Consider the following 22829-nt stretch of genomic DNA (forward strand, 5'->3'; position numbering starts at 1 on the left):
TTTAAAGCTATCGAAAGGAATTTTTATAAAAGACGCAAACAAGTTGAAATGTGGATTTAAGAAAATGTCCAGATGTATCCACTAAGCTCGAGTCGCTTCAAGATAATATATCTTCCCAGTTTTGGGAGAAGCAGACAGACTTTTGACCTTCATATGATGGAAACTTGTTTTAATGACCATTAGAGTTGGCGTTTGATGTCATTCTAGCATTCTGTGCATTTTCTGTATGAGCTGTTGAATTAATACCAGGTGGGGTTACCTCGGCCTGTCATCCTTCAGAGGTCGGCAAAATGAGTGCCAGCATGCTGGTATGCTGTGTCGGAGTGGTGACCCGTCCAGGATTATGCCCAATAGCCAAGGAGACTGCTTCGGCAGCACCAACGCTCTGCAGAGAGTATGGTCCCGATGGATGGATGGATGTGGTTACATGGTTATGTTGATGAAGGATTCTTTATTCACCAAATTAAAACAGAACTATACTTGCTCCTCTTAAATATTATACACATCGATTATCTCCTTTTATACTAACACTCCTTACTTATTATTACAATTATTTTCAGGAATCAAATTGATTTACTTGGTTATAAACTACACTGTAAACTTCCCTCCCGGCATGAATTAGCAGGACAACGTATGTCAGGGGATGGATCTCAATATCCCAATATCCCTTAAAAATAACACCATCTTGACTCAGCAATCCCAAATCTTACCTTCCTTAGGCCATCACATCCATTAATACATATATAAAACATAATTCATTTATTGTGAGTTTACAAATGTGAAATATACCTCGAGATTCACCTGAGATGTAGAGGAGTCGAGCTGCTTCACATGAAGAATGAGTAACATCTCCTGAAGTACAAAATGATGATGTGGAATCACATTCTGTTCGATTTCCACGTGAAGGTTCATTCAGACATCTGTACAGACCAGAATCTCTCTTTTCCACCCTGTTGATTTGAAGATCCCCGTTTGGAAGAATCTTTTTTTTTTTTGTATACCTTGGTCGAGGCTCGTATGAGAGCTAACACACAACTCACAGCAAGGAGGCATGAGACAAGAGGGGCGGGAGTGGAAGGGACAAAACAGTGGGGAACAGACACATTAGGTGAAGTGTGGAAGGGAGAGGAATGGGGATGGGACAGGGAACATGGCGAAGAGAAGATGGACATTACAGGGACTTTCAGGAAGGAAAGCAGGGGAATTGAAGGAAGTGGGCTTGGGTGGATTATCGGGGGTAGAAAAGATCGAGGATTTGGATGGGGGAAGATAAGAGGTGGTGGTGAACAGCTGTTTTGAAAGCCTGGAGGGAAGAATGGGAAAGAATAAAGTGAGGAAGTTTATTCCAAAGGCGGGAAAAAAGAGGAATGAAAGAGTGAAGATGAGCAGTGATTCGTGATTTTGGTAGTTTTACCAGAAGGGGGTTGTTGGCGGACGTTGAGCGCTCTGTGGAAATGTGGTGGGGACAAATCGCAGAGAGAGCAGGGGGGGGGCAAGGCTGGAGAGGAGTCGGTAGAAGACAGAAAGACCACCGACCAACCTGCGGTGATTGAGTGAGAGGCCCAAAGACTCAGCTTCATTGCGGGAGATGCCGATGATCTTAAATGCCCTGGTTTCGACAGCGTGAAGCCGAGAAAGGTGGGAGGCAGGAGCACCAGCCCAGAGCGGAGAGCAGTACTCCATCAGGCTACGGACAAAAGCTTTGTAAGTGGTCAGGAGCTCAAGAGGGCCGAGGAAGGACTTTGCACGACGGAGGATTCCCAGTCGGCGACTGGCTTTTGAGGCGAGGTTGGAAATGTGACTTTCCCAGGAAAGGTCATGGAAGATAGTGAGACCCAGAAGCTTGAAAGAAAAGACTTCTTCCAGAGGATTGTTGAGAAAGTGGATGGGGGGGGTTTTCTAAATGGTCCTTTCGAAGAGACATAGTGAGAGTGTGAGATTTGTCTGGATTGAAAGACATGTTCCACGTGTTGGACCAGTTTGTGATTTTATCCAGATCTGCAGTGAGAGAAGAAGCTGCTGCTTGCCGGTCTGAGGGATGACAGATGGTACGGCAGAGGGTGGAGTCGTCGGCAAAGACAAATCGAGGATTTTCCAGAGAGTCGGAGAGATCATTGATGAAAACCAGAAAAAGAACAGAGCCCAGAACGCTACCCTGAGGAACTCCAGCCTGCACAGGAAGAGGGGATGAAAGAACTCCATTTAGGGCCACACGTTGACTGCGACAGGAGAGGAAGTCTGCGAGCCATGAGTGGAGATGGCCTTGAATACCATGGGAAGAGAGTTTGGTGAGTAGTGCAGGGTGCCAGACTGTGTCAAAAGCACGTGATATGTCCAGGGATACGGCTCGGATTTCCTGTCTGGCATTGAGGACCTCCATCCATTGATGGGAGAGCAGAAGCAGCATATCCAGGGTCGAGTGACCTTGTCTGAAACCAAATTGATGATTGGAAATCAAGCCATTGGAGAAGAGGAAGGATTTCATGTCTGAAGCGATGATGGATTCCATAACCTTGCTGATGATTGGGAGAAGGCTGATTGGTCTGTAGTTACAGGGATCTGTTTTTGCACCTTTTTATGCAGGGCAGTGATGTTAGCAGATTTCCAAGCAGATGGCAGATGACCTTGGGAAAATGAGAGGGTGAATAGAACAGAGAGAGGGTGAGCAAGAGCAGAAGAGCAGGCTTTGAGGACACGTGGGCTGATGCCGTCTGGACCGGTTGCAGAATATGACTCGAGGTTTGAAAGCAAGCTCTCCACCTTGTCAGGAGAAAAGGATAGAGAGTCCAGGGACAGTTGGGTGCGACTGGGTAAAGTGGGTAGAGATAGAGATGGGTTTAGGACACAAGATTTAGCTGCAAACACCGAGTTTCGACATTCAGCTTTATCACGTGTGGAATCAGCAGTGCGGCCATTTGAGGTAAGGGAGGGGATGGAGGGGGAACATACACCAGAAACTGATTTGATTAAACGCCACCAGGATTTTGAGGAAGGAGAGAGGTCTGAGAGTTCAGACTTGAGATGAGAAAGATGTTGTTTTCTGGCTCTCCTGAGGGTAGATACACACTTGTTCCGAGCTTTGTGGAAGGAACTGAGATTGCCCTCAGTTGGGTTTGCTTTCCTGAGGCAAAGGTTTATGATGATGACTCAGCTTTTGTGTTTGGTTTTTGACCACAGTCGATATCATAACAATTGGAACGAGAACTACGTTGTCGATGGTACACAATCGTATATTCCTGCACGCACTGCTTTGTCCCATTAACGCCAGGTGAAATTTTATCTTGCAAAATGGATTGACTATTCTTTTCTATTCGATGTGCTTTATGACCAAAGACTTACTATGTTTACTAAATCAGAAGTCATTGCAAGCATGTCAACATTTCATGAAACATTAATTTAACACTGTCCAGCAAAATAGAACTGTGCATCAATTTAATCATAGGAATGAACTGTGTATATTAATTATAATTAGTCATAATCAATTAGATAAATACAGGAAAAACTTGTGACTGTTTGTCACTCATGGGGGCCACATAAGTAAGTTCTTTATAAAAGAATTTCCAATGTACAATGGTAAATACACTTAAAAAAAAATCAGCCCTCATGACCCCACCCCCTCTGGCCCACCCCCTAGGGGTCATATCAAAAATCCGACAGTGTTGTGCACTTCCCCATACATATATCTACTATGTCCCAAAGTTTCAAGTTCCTATCTCAAACGGTGTAGGAGGAGCTATTTTGACCCCCTATCCGCGAAGCACCCCCTACCCGCCCTCCCCCCAAGCACCGTCTGATCATCATGTGTTTAAAAAAATATGTTGTAAAATGTATAACTTATGAATATATTTGATTTAAAAAGCGATAACAATTTTTTTTTAATCGACCCCCATGACCCCAACCCCTCTGTCCCGGCCCCTAGGGGGCATATCAAAAATCCGAAAGTGTTGTGCACTTCCCCATACATATATCTACTATGTCCCAAAGTTTCAAGTTCCTATTTCAAACGGTGTAGGAGGAGTTACAGGGTAAGACAGACGGACGTACGGACGTACGGACGGACGGCGGAGACAATCACAAAATTCCCGCATTTCTTCGAAAGCGCGGGAATAATAATTGTCGCTGATCTGCTGCTCAACCACCCCCATCCACATCTGCATCCCTCATCCACCGTACCCAGGGAGATCCCCAAATGCAGCAATCACACGGTAGGTTCACACAGGTGTGCTCGTTTACCCCCAGCACGGTAATCACGGGCTGCACCGAGCCTGTGGACTGTCCAAGGATCAGCATCAAAACCACCAGAGAATCTTTCATCCTATCTGTTTACTAACACTGCAGCAGAATGACTGAACTTGAACCACAAAAATTATTTTCATACTTCTGGAGTGGGTTGCATCAAGTTCATGGTCATGATGTGTCCTGACAGTTCAAGATAAGATGGTTTAATGGGGAAGTAATGCCGATCACAAGTTGGAAACAACTTATTTTCTTCTGAATTGTTCACAAACATTCCTGTTTAAATGCTTACACTGTGTTTATTTGGGAAATAAATCCCTGGTAACAGTACAAAACTAGAAGCGCACTCGGTAAAGTGTATCCCTCCGCCACGTGCAATACCTGATCCACGAGAACATATCTGGCCCAATACATTTTTGAAATATCATGCCATACAGTACTATATCGTTTTTGGCCCTGTCTCTCAATGGTGAAGAATCACTTTTTGAATTAAATAATTATGGTATCCAGATCCGCATTAGGATCTTCACCAAAATCGAAACAATTCGTCATGGCCACACACCAAACATGTCCACCACGTTTCGTCAGAATCCGTTCGCAACTTTTTGAGATATCATGCCTGGTGTTGGCTTAATGGTTAGCGTGGCAGGCTTGGGATCCTAGGGTCCTGAGTTCAAATCCCGCTCAGCAGTTGAATTAATACCAGGTGGGGTTAACTCTGCCTGTCATCCTTCCGAGGTCGGCAAAATGAGTGCCAGCATGCTGGTATCCTGTGTCGGAGTGGCGACCTGTACAGGATTGTGCCCAATGGCCAAGGAGACTGCTTAGGCAGCACCAATGCTCTGCATAGAGTATGGTTCCAATGGATGGAGAGAGAGAGTTGGATTAGTTTAGCACCATCTCTCAATGGTGAAGAATTACTTTTTAAAAACTTATCGGATCCGGATTCGGATCTTCACCAAAATTGAATCAATCCTTCCTTGCCACACACCCAACATGTCCACCAAGTTTCATCCCAATCCATCCCCAACCTTTTTGAGATGTCGTGCTTCATATCATTTTTGGCCCCATCTTTCAATGGTGAAGAATCACTTTAAAAAATTCTCGTAGCCGAATCCAGATCCAGATATTCACCAAAATTTAATCAGTTAGTCCTTGTCACAGATCGAACCTGTCCACATAATTTCATCCGAATTTGGCCCCAACTTTGAGATATCCTGCACACAAACAGAAAAACAAACAGACAGAAAGGGGGTAAAAACAACCTCCTTCACCTTCGGTGGCAGAGGTAATACAATCACTCAAGCTCGTCTTAAGGAGGAATATTGTTCATATGAAAAAGGTAATTGTTTATTTATCCTCACCCAATCAGCAAGTGAAATGCGTTTCACGGTTTTCCGCGTACAATGACCATGCCCATCTGGGGGAGAAGTGAACAAACACATCTTTCAGCACGTGGGAATGAAATACTGTCGTTATTACCTCGTCCCGAGTACTTTGTTGTTAGCCCGTGGGAAGCGAAAAGTGGGGTAAAGCAATCGGTAGTTTACGTACGTACGTTTGTGTCTGCATTTTGATAACAGCATTCATCGAAAACCGTTCGCTGGACAAATTGATTGAAACTTTACCGCACGTTACATGACCATTTGACATCGCGCGCATATCGAGCGCACATCGAAAATTTTCAAAATATAATTTCTACACATTTACCTCAAAATGTGGAGAGATGCAATTACAAATTTGCCTCCAGAAGAAATGGCTCGCAAGTTGTACCAAGTCCTTCTCAAGGCTGTTTGGGGTAAGTATTCTATGAATGAATACCATCTAGTTTTTTTAAGGATTCATATGCAAAGACTGAGAAACAGGAGGGAATCAAATCAGACTCGGCTGTATTTATTGCAGCCTTGAGTTTTAATCACGATCTTGGCAAATGACCTAAAATGACACACCACGGTGGTAGCCATGAATGCCCCCGCGAGGGCCTCAACATAAAATGATCTCGACGCCCCTCACACGTCACGAGAATATGTCAGCTCCAGTGTTCAAACATCTCACTATTTCTCTCCAAAAGGACCATTTGGAACCCCCCCCCCCCATCTACATTCTAAATAATCCTCCAGAAGAAGTCCTTTCATTCAAGCTTCTGGGCCTCAATATCTGCCATGATCTTTCCTGGAAAAGCCACATTTCCAACCTGGCCTCCAAAGCCAGTCACCGACTGGGAATCCTTCGTCGTGCAAAGTCCTTCCACGGCCCACCTGAGCTCCTGACCACATACAAAGCTTTCGTCCATAGCCGGATGGAGTTCTGCTCTCCCCTCTGGGCTGGTGCTCCTGCAACTCACCTTTCTCTGATTCACGCTGTGGAAAGCAAAGCATTTAGGATCATTAGTGTCTCCACGGTGAGGCTGAGTCTTTGGGCCTTTCACCCTCTCACCGCAGGCAGGTTGGTGGTCTTTCTGTCTTCTACCATCTCCTCTCTGGTCTCGCCCCGCACTGCTCTGTCTGTTCTATGTCCCCCCCCCGTTCCCCCCATATTTTCATGGGGGCGCTCAAGGTCGTTCAGCAGCCCCCTTCTGGTAAAAGTACCAAAATCACGAACCACTGCTCACCTTCACTCCTTCATTCCTCTTTTTTCCCACTTTTGGATTAAACTCCAACACTCTCTTCAATCGCAATCTTCCCTCCAGGTCTTCATATCAAAACAGCTGCTCACCACCATTTCTTATCTTCCCCCATCCAAAACCACGATCTTTTCTACCCCCGTTAATCCACCACAAACCCACCTCCTTCAAATTCCCTGCTTTCCTTCCTGTAGGTACCCTGTTGTGCAAGGTCCTGAAAGTTCCTGTGGTGTCCATCTTGAATACCCCATGTTCCCCAACTCATCCCTCTCCCTTCCACAGATCTCCGAATGTCTGTTCCCAACTGTTATGTCCTTGCCTCTCCCGCCCCTCTCGTCTCCTGCTCCCCTTGTTGTGCATTGTGTCTTAGCTTTCATTGGAGCCTCGTCAATGTACTGTATACAATTAAAAAAAAAAAAAAAACATCTCCTTACACTTCCCTAACCCCCTCTAAAATCAACCTATAGGCTATGTCAACAACTTAATTGTTGATCTTTTGAAACATATCAACAAAGCAAAAAAACAAAAACAACAAGAAACAAGCTCAAATGAGCTAAGATCCTCGTCCTCTTAATGATGACGTCATAAAAACGAATATGACGTCATTGTGATGTATCAGGTTTGCGATAAATTACACTGGTCAACAACAAATTTGTTGTCTGCATTTTTAAAGCTGATTTAGGACGAATCTGATGCGCTGAATCCAAAACTCACATTAGTTTTGTTCAATCAGGTCAAGTTTTTGAGATATGGCCACATGTCGTTTTTTACATTTTTGTTCACATGTACGCATGTGTGGAGCATTTTAGAAGAAGTTGGTGGGGGTAAAATGTCATGTCAAATAATTGTTTTGATTGGAAATAATTATTTTAATGACAAGAAGTTATCAGGTACGATAGTTCTGGGTGATTATGTCGAAAAGGGATCAGTTTGAAGTCATAAAACCTCAAAATCTTCCAAAAATTGGTGAGGCAAAGCATAAAGTTCGTGGATCAAAACTAAAGTTAATGGGGCAGATTTTGTAATAATGTGATACAAAAAAGTTGTATTTCTTGAAATAACGAACTCTGAAGAAAGAACGAACTCTGCTCAAGCTCGGAGTGCCACAGTACGAACCCAAAGATTGGAGACTGTTCATTGAACGCAGCAAGCGATCACTGAAATGTGTTCTGCTACACAACGGCAACCAGTTTGCCTCTGTACCCATCGCTCACTCGACTACACTGAAGGAGAAGTATGAAGCGGTGAAGTATGTGCTGGAGAAAATTGGTTATGATCAGCATAAGTGGTTTATTTGTGTTGACCTGAAGATGGTGAACTTTTTGTTGGGACAACAGTCTGGCTTCACCAAGTACCCATGTTTTCTGTGCATGTGGGATAGTAGGGACCGTGCTCAGCATTACACGAAGAAGGACTGGCCTGTGCGGGAGGAATTGGTGCCATGCAAAGAAAGGAATGTCATCAACGACCCTCTGGTGGACAGAGACAGAATACTCTTCCCACCGCTGCACATCAAGCTCGGCTTAATCAAGCAGTTCACCAAGGCTCTGGACAAAGATGGTGACTGCTTCACTTACTTGTGCCAGGCTTTTCCAGGATTGACCATGGAGAAGTTGAAAGCTGGCATCTTTGATGGTCCTCAGATCCGTCAGCTCATCAGAGATCCAGAGTTCAAAAACTCAATGAACGAAGTGGAACTGGAAGCGTGGAAGACATTTGTTTTGGTAGTGAAGAACTTTCTTGGCAACAATAAGGCCAGAAACTACGCAGAACTTGTCAACAACATGCTGACTGCTTTCAGAAACCTGGGCTGCAACATGAGCATCAAGATGCACTACCTATTTTCACATATGAACCGGTTTCCTGAGAACTTGGGTTCAATGAGTGACGAGCAGGGGGAGAGATTCCATCAGGACATGAAGGACATGGAGACCAGGTATCAGGGTCGCTGGGACGCAGTCATGATGGCTGACTACTGTTGGAATCTGAAGAGAGACCTCCCTGCCGCTGAACATTCCAGGAGTTCGAAGAAACGGAAGTTCAAGCCCTGAAGTTTGAACAGTGGTGACGCAACATGCAATTTACTTGTACTTACCTTTATCAATGCCCACCATTCAGATGACAGTAATCGATGTTTCTATCATGTAATCAATAAATGTTGTTGGCAAAACATTTTTTTTTCTTAAAAACATGTTTAGGATGATATGTGTTGACAAAAATCAGCTGATAATGCCACAAAAATGTAATTGATTTTGTCACAAGATCTGATTTTTTCAAATCAACTTAGCACAAAAACCTGACCTGATGGAGAGAAACAGATGCCATTTCCTGATTCAGCAGTGCCAGAATACCCTAATTCACTTGTAGAAATTTAGACAACATTCAGAAAGTAAAAAATTGTTGACCAGTGTTATCTGTGCTCATGCCTGGCTTGATTCCCACAAACAAAATTCAAACAGCTTGCCGAGTTCCGGAGATAATGGTAGAGGCGAATTACATTAGCGGCGATATTATGACGTCAACTTTTTTTCTAGGAATAATTTCCAAAATCGGAGAAGGTTACTGCCTGAGCGTGGGCTTTCTGCATATACATGGCAAGTTTCACGAAGATCCGATGAAAACTCTGGGTTGTGAAACAAAAAATATCAAAAAATAGGAATGACGTCATAAAAATTGATATGACGTCATAGTGATGTATCATATGTGCGGTAATTCATCTCTGCTAATGCCCTGTTCAATTCCCGCAAACAGAATTCAAAAAGCTTGCCTAGTTTCGGAGATAATTTTTCGGCGATTTCCATTAGCGGAGATATTTTGACGTCATAACTTTTTTTCTCGGAGGAATTTTCAAAATCGGAGATAGTTAGTGTCTGCGCAGGGTATTTTTACATATATATGCCAAGTTTCAGGAAGTTTCGATGAAAACTGTAGGCTGTGAAACAAACAAGTCCACAAGAAGAAGATGAAGAACAACAACGTGAATAAGACTTAGAGATCCTCCATGAGGATCTAAAAAAGCAGAGATTGCAAACACTTACCAGGACTTTTTTGTGGTGTTTGTGTAGTTTTGTGTGGTGTATTTTTTTATGGCGTTTGTGTACTAGTGTGTTACGTAATTAATAATAGACAGAACTGGAACTACCACTTTATAACTGCTGGTAGTGATGACTGGATACGAAGACGTCCTGATTTGATGCAACCCCGCTTCCATTGGACACTTGACCCTGACCTATGTCGTTTATTATTATTCAATTGAATTCAGAATGGGCTTCAAATAAATTCAATTGAAATCAACTGGATGACTAAATAGGTGCAGTCCTGCATTGGAGTAATCAGAAGGAACCCGAACAAGAAAATAAACCAATGTCACCCGCAGGGTGACCCGTATCTTGCCAAAAGGTGACCACGTGTGACTTCTTTAAGGTCACACTGAGGTGAACAGAGCTGCTATCCACCAGGAGCGACTCCTTGAGGAATATCTGCCTACAAGAGATTCCGATGAGAATCGTTCTAGAGTAACCATGAAAAATATGCTTTTGCCTCATAACGTCACCAAATGACGTCATAATGTCTCAAGCTTGACATATCTAGAAAGCACTCATCGAGGTGTTCAATTTGAGGTACTACACGATATGGTTCCTAAAACTTGAAAATTTGACCTTGGGGTCAAATATGTTTGACCTCAGGCGCTAACCATGAAGATCAAGGCCAATCGCCACCAAAAACTAATCAGCTGAGCGCTAGACCATGAACTATATTCCCATGAAGTTTGGAGATGATTCGATTACAATTACTCAAAAAATAAGGGTTTCGTCAACCTCCATGATTTACCGCAAAGTGACCTTGACCTTTATGTGTGCTGAAGGGTATTGTAATAATACTACGATATATGTACCCACAAGAGTTTCCGATGAGAATTGTGCTCTGCAGAGTGATATAAAGGTGAAAAATCCAATGATTACAGACAAACAAACAAACAAAAAAAAAAAAACTTACCGAGAAACAGATCTTGCAAAAACTTCGTTTTGGCAAGATAAAAAAGCAAGTATGAAGTCACCAGGAGGAATCTGGATGAGATTCGGGTTTCAGCTGTAACTCCTCTACCCACAAACCCATCCAGGTGCAGCCAATTGAGCCCAATTCCCAAAATGACCCAGATCAAAAAATTAAATAATTATGGCTGCAAGACCATGTGTTCGATCAGGTTGAAATTTAAAACATATATTCACCATCATGACTACATCATAATTGTGAAGTTTCATGGTGATCAATGATGTGGTTCAAGAAAAAACATTTTTAATGATTTTTGCTCAATCCAATATGGCTTGGCTATTAGCCAAGTGACCTATCAATTATTTGTGAACACCCCTGGTATCCCCATGGCTTGGGGAACATGTTTCTGAAGTTTCCCCTCGATTTGTCAGGTTGTTCTGGAGAAGATTTTTTTTTAGGTTTGAAGATAAATCAAATATGGCTGCCAAACCATGTCACCAATGATGTCATAAGTGTGAATGTTTTGTTCATGGATAGCCTATTCAGCCATTTCAGAGAGGATTTTTGAAGGTTAAAAAAAAAACAATATGGCTGCCAAACCACGTAACCGATATTTATTCTTTGGACCAATTTATTCCGAAATGACCCACAAAAAATTTCATACTGATCGGATGTAGTGTTCTTCGTATGCAATTATGACGTCATAACCAGGGCATCTATTACATCAGACAAAATCACACTTATTCCACATGTTGAATACTTGCAATGTGCCAAGGTAATTTTTTTTTTTTGGTGTGGTTTTGGAGATGCAGAAGGCCAAAGTTCTTTGTTTTTCCCAACATGGCTGCCACACCACGTGACCTATGACGTCATATTTATCATTAAAACAATTGACATGAGTAGTCGCTCCGATGGTGAAAATTTTATGTCAATCCGACAAGCGGTTGCAGAGAAAAACACTTACTTTCTGTGCAGACAAACAAAGAAAGAAAGATGTCATGAATTGCACGACACTTGCAAAATCCAAAAAATAAATTTGTCCTCAAAAATAATTGGTGGTTGAATTCAATGACCAAATTTGTAAGTACTCTTCAATTTTCAAGTCAATCGGATGAAAATTGACAATTTTAGAAATTAGGCCGATGGTCACCTTTTGACTGATGTTGACCTTGTATAAATTTTTTATCATAATGGGTTTGAAGGTGATGAAATAAATAAATTGATGATAGTTAAAACTTGTATTGGTATTAAAATGAAAATGTTAAACCTGAAATAAAATGTACTCAAATATGATATGATGTTTTTATGTATGTATCCATGTGGAATTAACATAATTAGATTTCCCCTTTGTATGGAAAGATCACCTGTATATTAAAAGTGTAAACAGGTTTAACTTTGCCAGTAAGTTGAATATAAGAAGAATTGCCTTTCATTTTAAAGCTATCTAAAGGAATTTTTATAAAAGACACAAACAAGTTGAAATGTGGATTTAAGAAAATGTCCAGATGTATCCACTAAGCTCGAGTCGCTTCAAGATAATATATCTTCCCAGTTTTGGGAGAAGCAGACTGACTTTTGACCTTCATATGATGGAAACTTGTTTTAATGACCATTAGAGTTGGCGTTTGACGTCATTCTAGCATTCTGTGCATTTTCTGTATGAGCTGTTGAATTAATACCAGGTGGGGTTACCTCGGCCTGTCATCCTTCAGAGGTCGGCAAAATGAGTGCCAGCATGCTGGTATGCTGTGTCGGAGTGGTGACCCGTCCAGGATTGTGCCCAATAGCCAAGGAGACTGCTTAAGCAGCACCACCGCTCTGCCCAGAGTATGTCCCAATCTCCTCCTCCTCTGTATTAGGAGAGGATTAACATGTCTGGATTTGAAATGTGTTGCAACCATTGAAGCAGGAGCTGTCGAGGAAGACTGAAGATAGGCTTCGCTTGGAGGATGTCAAGACTGGACAAACTGGCACCAGTGCCAGAGATGATTTAAAAAAAACTGTCTTACTGAAAACTATAGAAGGACTAAGATTCTCCATTTGTATTTGAGAGATCTGGAATGACTTTGTCTGTTCAGAATCTCCTATGCGTGCATAATAATTAAGTGTTTGTCTGTTTAAAAATTATTTTTTTTTAATTGTACTGATTACTTACAGAATTATTCTCCAACCTCAAAAATAATTGGTTAATTTCAGTCATCTGATGTGCAAATTATTTTTAAATTTCAAGTCAATGGGATGAAAATTGTGGATTTTAGCAATTCCAACTTAGTTGTTGACCTTTGGCCGATGTTGACCTCAAAAATAAGTGGCTGGTTGAATTCAGTGACCTGAAATATAAATCCTCTTCAAATTTCAAGTCAATCGGATGAAAATTGAAGATTTTAGAAATCTCACATAGCTTTTTTTTAATATGTTTTTTTTTTTTTTTTTGAACACAATGTCGAGGCTTATATGAGAGCGAACAGACAGAACGTATAACAAGGGAGCAGGAGAAAAGAGGGGTGGGAGAGGAAAGCACAAAACAGTGGGGAACAGAGACATTTGGAGATCTGTGAAAGGGAAAGGGATGGGGGTGGGGTACACAGGGTAGACAAGATGGACACCACAGGAACTTTCAGGTCCTTACACTACAGGGACTTTCAGGAAGGAAAGAAGGCAATTTGAAGAGGTGGTTTTGGGGGAGCTTAACGGGGGTAGAAAAGATCATGGTTTTGGATGAGGGAAGATAAGAGATGGTGGTGAACAGCTGTTTTGAATACCTGGAGGGAAGAGTGAGATTGAAGACAGTGTGAGAGTTTGTTCCAAATGTGGGAAAAAAAGAGGAATGAAAGGGTGAAGGTGAGTAGTGATTGTTGATTTTGGTAGTTTTAACAGAAGAGGGTTGCTGGCGGACCTTGTGGGCACTGCGGAAATATGGGGGGGGGACATATCGCAGACAGAGCAGGGGGGGCGAGGCAGGAGAGGAGATGATAAATGCCTTGGTTTCCACAGTGTGAAGTGGAGAAAGGTGAGTGGTGGGAGCAGTACTCAATCAGGCTGCAGACGAAAGCTTTGTACATGGTCAGGAGCTCAGATGTGCCAAGGAAGGACTTTGAATGACAAAGGATGCCCAGTCGGAAACAGGCTTTGGAGGCCAGGTTGGAAATGTGGCTTTTCCAGGAAAGATCATGGCAGATAGTGAGACCCAGAAGCTTGAATGAAAGGACTTCTTCAGTAGGATTGTTGAGAAAGTACATGGGGGGCGGGGGGGGCGTTTTCCAGACGGTCCTTTCGGAGAGACATCCTGAGAGTGTGAGATTTGTCAGGAATGAAAGACATGTTCCAAGTGTTGGACCAGCTTGTGATTTTATCCCAATCTGCAGAGAGTGAAGAGGCTGCTGCTTGCTGATCTGAGGGATGACATGTGGAACAGCAGAGGGTGGAGTCATCAGCAAAGAGATAAAGATGATTTTCCAGAGTTGGAGAGATCACTGATGAAAATGAGAAAAAGCACAGGGCCCAGAACCCTGCCTTGAGGGACTCCAGACTGGACAGGAAGAGGGGATGAGAGAATGCCATTAAAGGTCCCCTGACACGCAAAAGTACTGAAATTTCATTTATATATGTCCTATAGGAGTTTTTCATCGTGATTTCAGATCTGACAATGTTTTTTCACAATACTCATTCTGTAAAATGTAAAATTAAAAAAAACAAACCTCTTCGGGAACGCCCCTAAAAATTCTCTTGAAGGGTGCGGATGCGTAACCCACATGACGTCGACTACAGGATTACAAAGGCTGCACGTTAATTACTCGGGTTAGTGGTCCACGTGATTCTATTGGCTTTCTGTGCGTCTCCACATTTGATTGATCGACTCAATCGCTTCGTTCATATTCTGCTTTGAAAAAAATCAAACATTTGGTTTTGAATAATGGATGGCATGGACTTTCATTTGTCTGGTAACAACAGTGAATGTGAGAGAAATGAAGGATTTTGGTCTGAATCACATGGAGAATTGTCGGATAACGTAGTCGCGGGAGGTGAAGTTCAGGCAGCTGGAAATGAAATACTGCCTTACCATTTCAAGCCCGAAGCAGGACAAGCAGAGGAAAATGGCGGTGAAATTCCCGGCGTTCATTATGATCGGGAGGACATCGAAGGAAAACTTGGCAATAACAACTGGTTAGACTAAATCCTATTCGTAATTCAATAATGTAAATTCGACTTGCATACTGCTCGATATCAGAAATATTTTAGTGAGGTGACGTGACCAGCGCAGCGGACATGTTTCTCCGTGACGAATAAATCGCAAGCAAGGCCAGCCCATGTCATCGGCCATGTCTCTCTGCGCATAAAACGAAGCAATCTCGCTGTCCGGATACGATGAAAACTTGTGCAGAACACACCTTGTGACACAATTGTCTCGAGTAGTCTGATAAATCTGACGTTCTGTTGCATTTTTATTTATTTTATTCCAACTGTTTTCATGTAGCACCAGTAGAAAACAATAAGCCTGGTGTTGGTTTAGTGGTGAGGGTGGCGGCTTTGGATTCTAGGGTCCTGAGTTCAAGCCTAGTTGGCCACTGAATTAAAATACACCAGGAGGTTGACTCAGCCTGTCATCCTTCCGAGGTTGGAAAAATGAGTACCAGTGTACTGACAAGGGGAACACTGCCTCAGCGGCATAGCTGCATCCCAACCAATGATGCAACCAGCAGCCACAGGCTGCACTCAATAGAGGGAGAGAGAGAGAGAGAGAGAGAGAGAGAGAGAGAGAGAGAGAGAGAGAGAGAGAGAGAGAGAGAGAGAGAGAGAGAGAGAGAGAGAGAGAGAGAGAGAGAGAGAGAGAGAGAGAGAGAGAGAGAGAGAGAGAGAGAGAGAGAGAGAGAGAGAGAGAGAGAGAGAGAGAGAGAGAGAGAGAGAGAGAGAGAGAGAGAGAGAACAATGAAGAAAAGAGAATAATAAAAGAAAGCTACAGCACGTCAGATTTATCGGTCTAGTCGGACGGACGACGGATTTATCGGACTCGGACGACGGATTTATTTATTTATATTTAGACCAGTGTTTCTCAACTGGGGTTCCGCAAGAGGTCGCTAGGGGTTCTGCGAGAAACAGTAATAAATAGGCTCATGCACTGGTGTCGTCTTGGTTTTTGTAGTGAGTATACTGTGATGATCCCCGAATCCCTCCCCCGCCTTCGCCACATCTGTGCCGGAGCGACACCCCATAAGCACCACGGCACCAACACATACACTACATGCATCCACACACAATTGAGAGCATTCTACAAGACTGGGTATGTTTTATCAACAAATTATAGCAACACAGACTATAACAGCCAATGACATTTACAGCTGGGAAGATTTAAATGCTTTGGACTGATTTTCTACCGTTTAGTGATCCCTAGTGATTTTGCATGGCTGGAGGATACGAATTAAAACAGTATGTTCACTTGTCTTCCAAACCATTCATTTATTCATTCACTTGCCATTGCAGTTAAAGACCGAATTGCGGCAAGTTTTACAAAGAAAAAAAGATATGACACAAATATTAAAATCATCTTCTATTAAAAAGTCCATAAAAAGGGCACAACATCAATTGTATGCAAACATGCAGAGTTTCAAAATATCAATATTAAAAATTCTAGTAAGGTGTAATGTATATAGTCATACATCTATGAAGCCAAGAAGGGATGGATTGTGAAAGTAATATAAATTAAGGTTACAAAAATATTAACATTATATTTGTGATTAGTTCAAAGATAAAATGCCAGTCAGTGATCTTGAAAATCAACGTCTATTCCTATTCAAAATAAGGATCAAGAAGAGCATGGGACTATTGCTAAATCGAGTCGCATAATCTTCGTGGGGGTGGGGGGAGGTAAGAAGGGGGTGGGTGGGGTAACTAGCCTGGTAGTCTACAAAACTTTCCAAATATGTTTGTACTCAGGCATCTGAGGTGTGCTTTGCCTCCTTGCTTGTGTGGCAGAGCGATGGCTTCTCAACCATGTTGTGACGTACTTCCTTGGCTCAAAAAGACTTACAGGGGGCCCATTGATGCTGATCATCATCAAATTACTTACATTGGACAACAACAATGTAGATCTCTTGTCCGTGCATACATTGTTCATTAGACTGAAACCCCTTTCACACTCAGCCGTGCTGCAAGGGATAGTCTGCATGCATCGTATGAGAGGTTTTAGGCTTTCAGGCTCACTGTGTGGGTGCCCAAGGAAATCCCTCATACCATTAACTGCTTGGTCTTCACAAAGATTGAACCGCCCGCACAGTCGTTTCACTCGTGACTCACCATACCGTATGCCAGGTGTTGATGGCCAGTTGCTTGTGTCCAGAACGCTGAGATCAAGAAGCATTTCACTTTCAAATGAGAGGCGCTTCTCCAAATTGTTGATTAGACTTTGTCGGAATTGCTTTGCATTGATTGATGTGAGCTTTTCATTTGACTCCAGGGAAACCGATCCAAAATGTCCTGAAGCCTTTGCTTTTAATGCCACCTCCGACATCTCTCCTGGACAGTCTTTGAATGACGCCAGCAATCGGATGGTGCGCTTCAGAAGCTGTTCTGCTCTCAATAGTGTGATTGAATGGGCCTGGAGTTGCTGAGACAGGTTTGCAAGTTCAGACAGTACATCGTACATGAGTCCAAGGTCACAAAGAAATTCCTTGCTTTGCATACGATGTGCCAGACCTCTGTAAGTTTGCCACTCTTTGCTGTTTCTTGTTTGGTCTCCCGCAGCATTTTCAAAGTGTCTGTTGAGTGCTTCATATGATCTCCACACAGCCTTTACAGCACGGAAGCTGCTGGTCACCCATCGCGTATTTAAAACTCTGCCAATTTTCTTGACTTGTGTGCCCACTCTTGTGCTGCTTCCATAAGTTCCCATGAATTTTTATTGGACTGACTGTAGAGATTGTGGATCTTCTCCATGAATGCTTTGAAGTGGTTGATTGACTGAACCTCATCCACAGCATCAGATACAGCCAGTTCCAAACGGTGATTCATGCAGTGCCATGTGAAGAGGTTAGGGTTCCTTGCAGTCAACCTGGTTGCCACACCAGAATTCTTGCCTAACATGACACTGGCTCCATCAGAAACAAATGAGATCCAGTTCTTTTGAAGCCACTCTTCACTGAAGCCTGCAGTGTCCAAACAGCTCAATAGGGCTTCCTCTATACCCTCTGCCTTTTGGCTTTCTAGCTCAACCAGCTCCAGAAACACAAATTCTGGAGTAGCTCCATCTATAGAGGCTTTCACATTGACAGTCATGGCAGATTTGTGGCTGAGAGATGTAGCCTCGTCAATGAGAACAGACAACTTGCTTGAAGAAGACACAATGCTGTTAACAATTTTCTTCTGCATCTCTTTTGCTATGTGTTCTACAATTTTTTGTGGAACTGTACCTTGAGTGCAGACTAGTGCCCATGCTGACACCATTTTTTCCCTGAAGCTCAATGAGATTGTCATGGTCAGTGAAAGGTTGGTTCATCTTAGCAAGGTAGTATGCTGTCCTGAATACAGCATCTGTCTCAGCTAACAGTCTCTGACACAGCTCTCACCACATTTCCAAGTAAATCCTGTCCACCCTTTTCAGTGAGCTCCTGAGCTATTTCATGTGCCTTGGACATCTGATGTCGTCGAATCTTGCTCCTCAAGGAGGCCAGGGCTGTTTGTCTGTTTCCGTTTGAGCCTGAGGACTGGATCTTAAAGGAAACCCACTCCTCAGATATGGACACTTTTTTCTGTGTAGATGCCAGTTGATTTTGTAATGCTACAAATAGCACAACCTGGAAGTAAATAAAAACATGGCTAATTAACATCATCATACAAGTTGTCCTTTTTGTAACAATATAAGCAATAGCACCTAGTGCTGAACAAGGCCAAACTCTACTCAAAAGTATTTAATGAACAGTTTACAATCTTCACACCATGGCTAACCAATTCATGACAAGGAGAGGAAAGGAGACAAATGTTCCACTCTTTCAGTAGGTCTAATTATCTGACAACTATTGATATTTAACATACCATTAAGTAATTTAATGGTGTAAAAGTCTGAAATTACTGCACCTTTAAGATGACCATGAATTAACTATCCTTCCATTTGCACGTAGAAATCAACTTTATGAATTCCAATTGTTTAAACCGCAGATTTGCATGTTGGCTGATATTTACCTAACTTTCTGACCTTCCATTCTAACCAAGGATGCCGGTTTTTAAATTCCACAGCCTGACTCAGTCCACAAGGCTGGCCAGGAGTTCTCATCTAGAAAGGAACAAGGAGATACAGTGTGATCACAGCATTGTCTTCTGTTGATTACTGGACCCACACACAAACATGCACACACGTTTTCTTGTGGCAGATTTTTCTCTTCAGGTCAATATTAATCCACAGGAGGGGAGTCTCTCGTTTTTGCACGCCGACGGAACTGTTAGAGACTGGAATAGTCTGAATGCATCAGGTATCAGAACCCCCAATGTTGACACTTCCAAGAGAGCTTTGTGCAGCTAGTTTGCATGTAATCACCAGGTTCAAGTGCACGAGTCTTCAGCATTGAAGTTAAGCACTAAATTGGATGAATTTTTTTTTAAATAATGAGCTATGGTGTGAACAATAGCACAATGAGGATGAGGCATAAGCCTAAGCCAAACTCAAGGGAAGGCAATAGCACACTAGGCCTAATAGTCATCCTCATGGGCCAATCAATGGTTCACAGCTAACTGACAATATTATTTCCTGGACCTGAAACACACATATATATATATATATATATATATATATATATATATATATATATATATATATATATATATATATATATATATATATATATATATATATATATATATATTGTATAATCCGAAAACAGAATTCAACTAGAACGGGCACTCAGAGCGCATACCTTCGCCGCCACTACTTTTTTTGTTCTTGGTATGAGTGTGGGGAACTGGTTTCATATGAATGGTCTTATGACACAAACCACATATCTATAATGTCATGACCCCCCCCCCCGACTTTCGGGGGCTACGGACTAAACAACAATCAACTCACGTCGTTTTGGCGAGTCTAGTTTTAAATTGCAACGACAGCCGAACACATCATGACAATGTCATGTAAAATAGACACATTAAGCTAATCGTGCTATTTTTGATATTATAAAGAATGACATCAGCTAGTTCCTAATTAATGAAAGGGCAAAGAACAATTCCTTATTAAGTGCGCGTGCCAATAATTTCTGCACATTTCGTAAGTTCAGTCCCCCCCCCCCCGGTCTTTTTAAAATCACTAAAAAAGAAATGTTCACTATTCTGTTCTCCACTCTCAGAAAAGTGGCCGCGGCGAAGGTATGCACTGTGTCGAGTGCCCGTTCTCGTTGCACCTGGCATGAGAGCGTGGAGGACAAAATAGTGAATATTCTCTTTATTTCCCAAAGAGATTTTTTTTGATGCTGGTTTCATGCAAATCGAATAAGAATTGACTGAGTTATGCCGAAAACCGCATATTTTTCAAGGGCGTGACCCCCCCCCCCGATATTTTACCCCAACCGGTGACATGTGTTACGACGTCATTGTGTCACAAGATTGGACATTAAATTCTGAACATTTTGGTGCTGTAAATTAAATTCATGTAAAGCGGACAAGAATTGACTGCGTTATGACAAAAACCGCATATTTTTCAAGGTCGTGACCCCTCTGACATTTGACCCCTAACCGGTAACAAGAGGATGGGCGTCATTGTGTCATATTGCATATCACAAGATGAAGCGTTGAATTCTGAACATTTTGGCGTTAGTTGCATGCAAATTGAATAAAAATTGATCGTGTTATCGTAAAAAGACGATTTTGACCTTTTCGTGACCTTGACCTTTGACCCGAACGATCCCAAAATCTAATTGAATGCTTCCTGGCTAATAACCAATCATCCCACCAAATTTCATGCAATTCGGTTTAATACTTTTTGAGTTATACGAATCACAAAATTACAAACAAACAAATAAATAAATAAATAAATAAATAAATAAATACACGCCGACCAAAACATAACCTTTCGCAGAATGCGAAGGTAAAAATAACTTTCCGTTCGTTCGTCAGAGCCGTTGGAGTGAATTTGCATATTTTTCCACCGCTGCCTTTAAAATCTCTAATTTAATCATTATAAGTCACAGAGCTTAGTGGAACTCCTTATTTTGTCAGTCTATCCTTCCTCTATGTCCTCGTGCTGACGGAAAAATTATTCGGATGATGGTGGAAGAGAAATTCCTTCTGGAATGTTGTTTTTCCCAGTACGAAATGCAAGCCGTGGCTAAACTGCGAAACATAAGCCGTTTTTAATCGGATTTTCGAGGTAATCTCATTACCACCACCCTATAGATACTGATAAATCCGAAAACAGATTGAAAATTTTTCGTTCCCTTCAATGGCGAGTCGCCGAAATGTACGTGGCCCGCCAACAATCGTTTTTTTCCTGTAATTTGATAATCATAAGTCCGACAACCGAATGATACCCCTCGTTTCGTAGGTCTATACCTCACCTACCTCCAAGTACCAATGAAAAAATTATTTACATTAACCGCCGCTAAAGGGAATTAATCAGCGCATTTTATTTCCTGTTCTCAAAGTAGCCAAAGCTGCTTCAGTCGTCAAAATACCAAAAATCCTCCGATTTTCACCTGGTTTTCTACGTTGGGATTTAGCCGATGGCTATCGACTGCGAAATCTGAAAACAGAATTCCAAAATATCTTTCCGTTCGTTCGTGGGAGCCGGTTGAGAGAAACTGCATCACAGCCGTAAGGCCTAATGTTAATCCAATCGGCCAGTGGCGCGAAGTCCTTTATTCGCTCATAACTCGACAACACAGTCACACAAATTCAACACACACATCAGCGTGCAGGAAATAACGTCAGGCATCCGGCGATATCAGTTATAAAGGTGAAAGAAGCCATTTCGGTCGCTAAAGGGGCCCCGAACCGTTGCGGCCTACAACTATCCTAGGTGTGATGCTCCAGACCGCGAAGCCGCGATTTCTTTACACTCATAAAATGACGATCCAAATTCCAAAAACGTCCAAACATACCTCAAAATGTTCAGGTAGTTTTCCGTCCTCCGTGAGCTCGCCTTAGGATAGACCAATAATTAATTGGCCAATCCCCCACACCCCCCTCTATTTACATGAAATGTAAATCCCCCCAACACACACAGAGATTGCTGGAATTATAGAGATTAACTAATTTGTATGCGACTTTCACTTACCAGGTGTAGCGTTTGCATCAGGCTGCTCCTTTTCTGTAGTTTCTGTAATGTCATCTGAAGCGGCAGTAACTTCAGGGCCAGGCTTACGAAAACACTCAAAGAGTGTAGTTTGCTTTCTTTTCATAATGTGAGGTAATTAAAAACTTGCAACGGTAGCTACTGTCAAACACGTGTTCATCGTTGGTAGGTGCGTGAGCGTGACGTCAGGTCTAGGTCACGTGTCACAGCCAGTGAGCCACCGCGTTTCAGGCTTTGTAACAGCACCACACTGGAGTGGGGGTGAATTTTATGAATGGAGATGAATGAAGTAGATGGCTTCCCTGTAAGGCTTATTTTATTGCAGTTATACTTTACCCGGTATGTGGGAACAAAATCAATGAACTGAAAGTTCTGTCACAAAACTGTATTGTTACGTATCCTTGCGCAGTTTTAAGTGGGTATACGGAAATCCTGGAACTTTCTTAGTGGGTATATGGCGTATACCTGCGTATCACGTAGACTACACCACTGGGCTAATGTATTTTTGAGTATTTTTTGTTTGTTTTAACATTCGTAATTTTGCAATACACGTACGGCATATTGTTGGACAACTCCTTGGGTATTATAATAGAGGCTTCAACCTCTTATATTATTTACAATTATAACAACCATAGGGAATGTATTTAACGATGTCTATATAATATGGCGCCAGTGTGAAACCGCCCTCACTGGTTAGTGGACGTCCTGTAC

General features: G+C 42.3%; 1 protein-coding gene across 1 annotated transcript; it reads right to left on the reverse strand.

Moving 5' to 3' along the window:
* Nucleotides 1-16261: 16261 nt before the first annotated feature.
* Nucleotides 16262-19570, reverse strand: LOC147031017 (E3 SUMO-protein ligase KIAA1586-like). The gene is made up of 2 exons (XM_085872113.1): nt 19025-19570; nt 16262-18639 (listed from the first exon to the last, which is right to left on the reverse strand). The coding sequence occupies exon 2, from the start codon at nt 17736-17738 to the stop codon at nt 16752-16754; it is 987 nt and encodes a 328-aa protein (XP_085728239.1). The 5' UTR covers nt 17739-18639; nt 19025-19570; the 3' UTR covers nt 16262-16751.
* Between the last annotated feature and the right edge of the window lie 3259 nt (nt 19571-22829).

The sequence above is a fragment of the Eptatretus burgeri genome, chromosome 3, assembly GCF_056783735.1.
Source record: "Eptatretus burgeri isolate ZD-2024b chromosome 3, Ebu_testis_v1, whole genome shotgun sequence".
NCBI classification, from domain to species: Eukaryota; Metazoa; Chordata; class Myxini; order Myxiniformes; family Myxinidae; genus Eptatretus; species Eptatretus burgeri.

Bases quoted from the DNA above. Each gene is read 5' to 3' on its own strand.
- LOC147031017 (XM_085872113.1), bottom strand. From the start codon at position 17,738: ATGGGAACTTATGGAAGCAGCACAAGAGTGGGCACACAAGTCAAGAAA.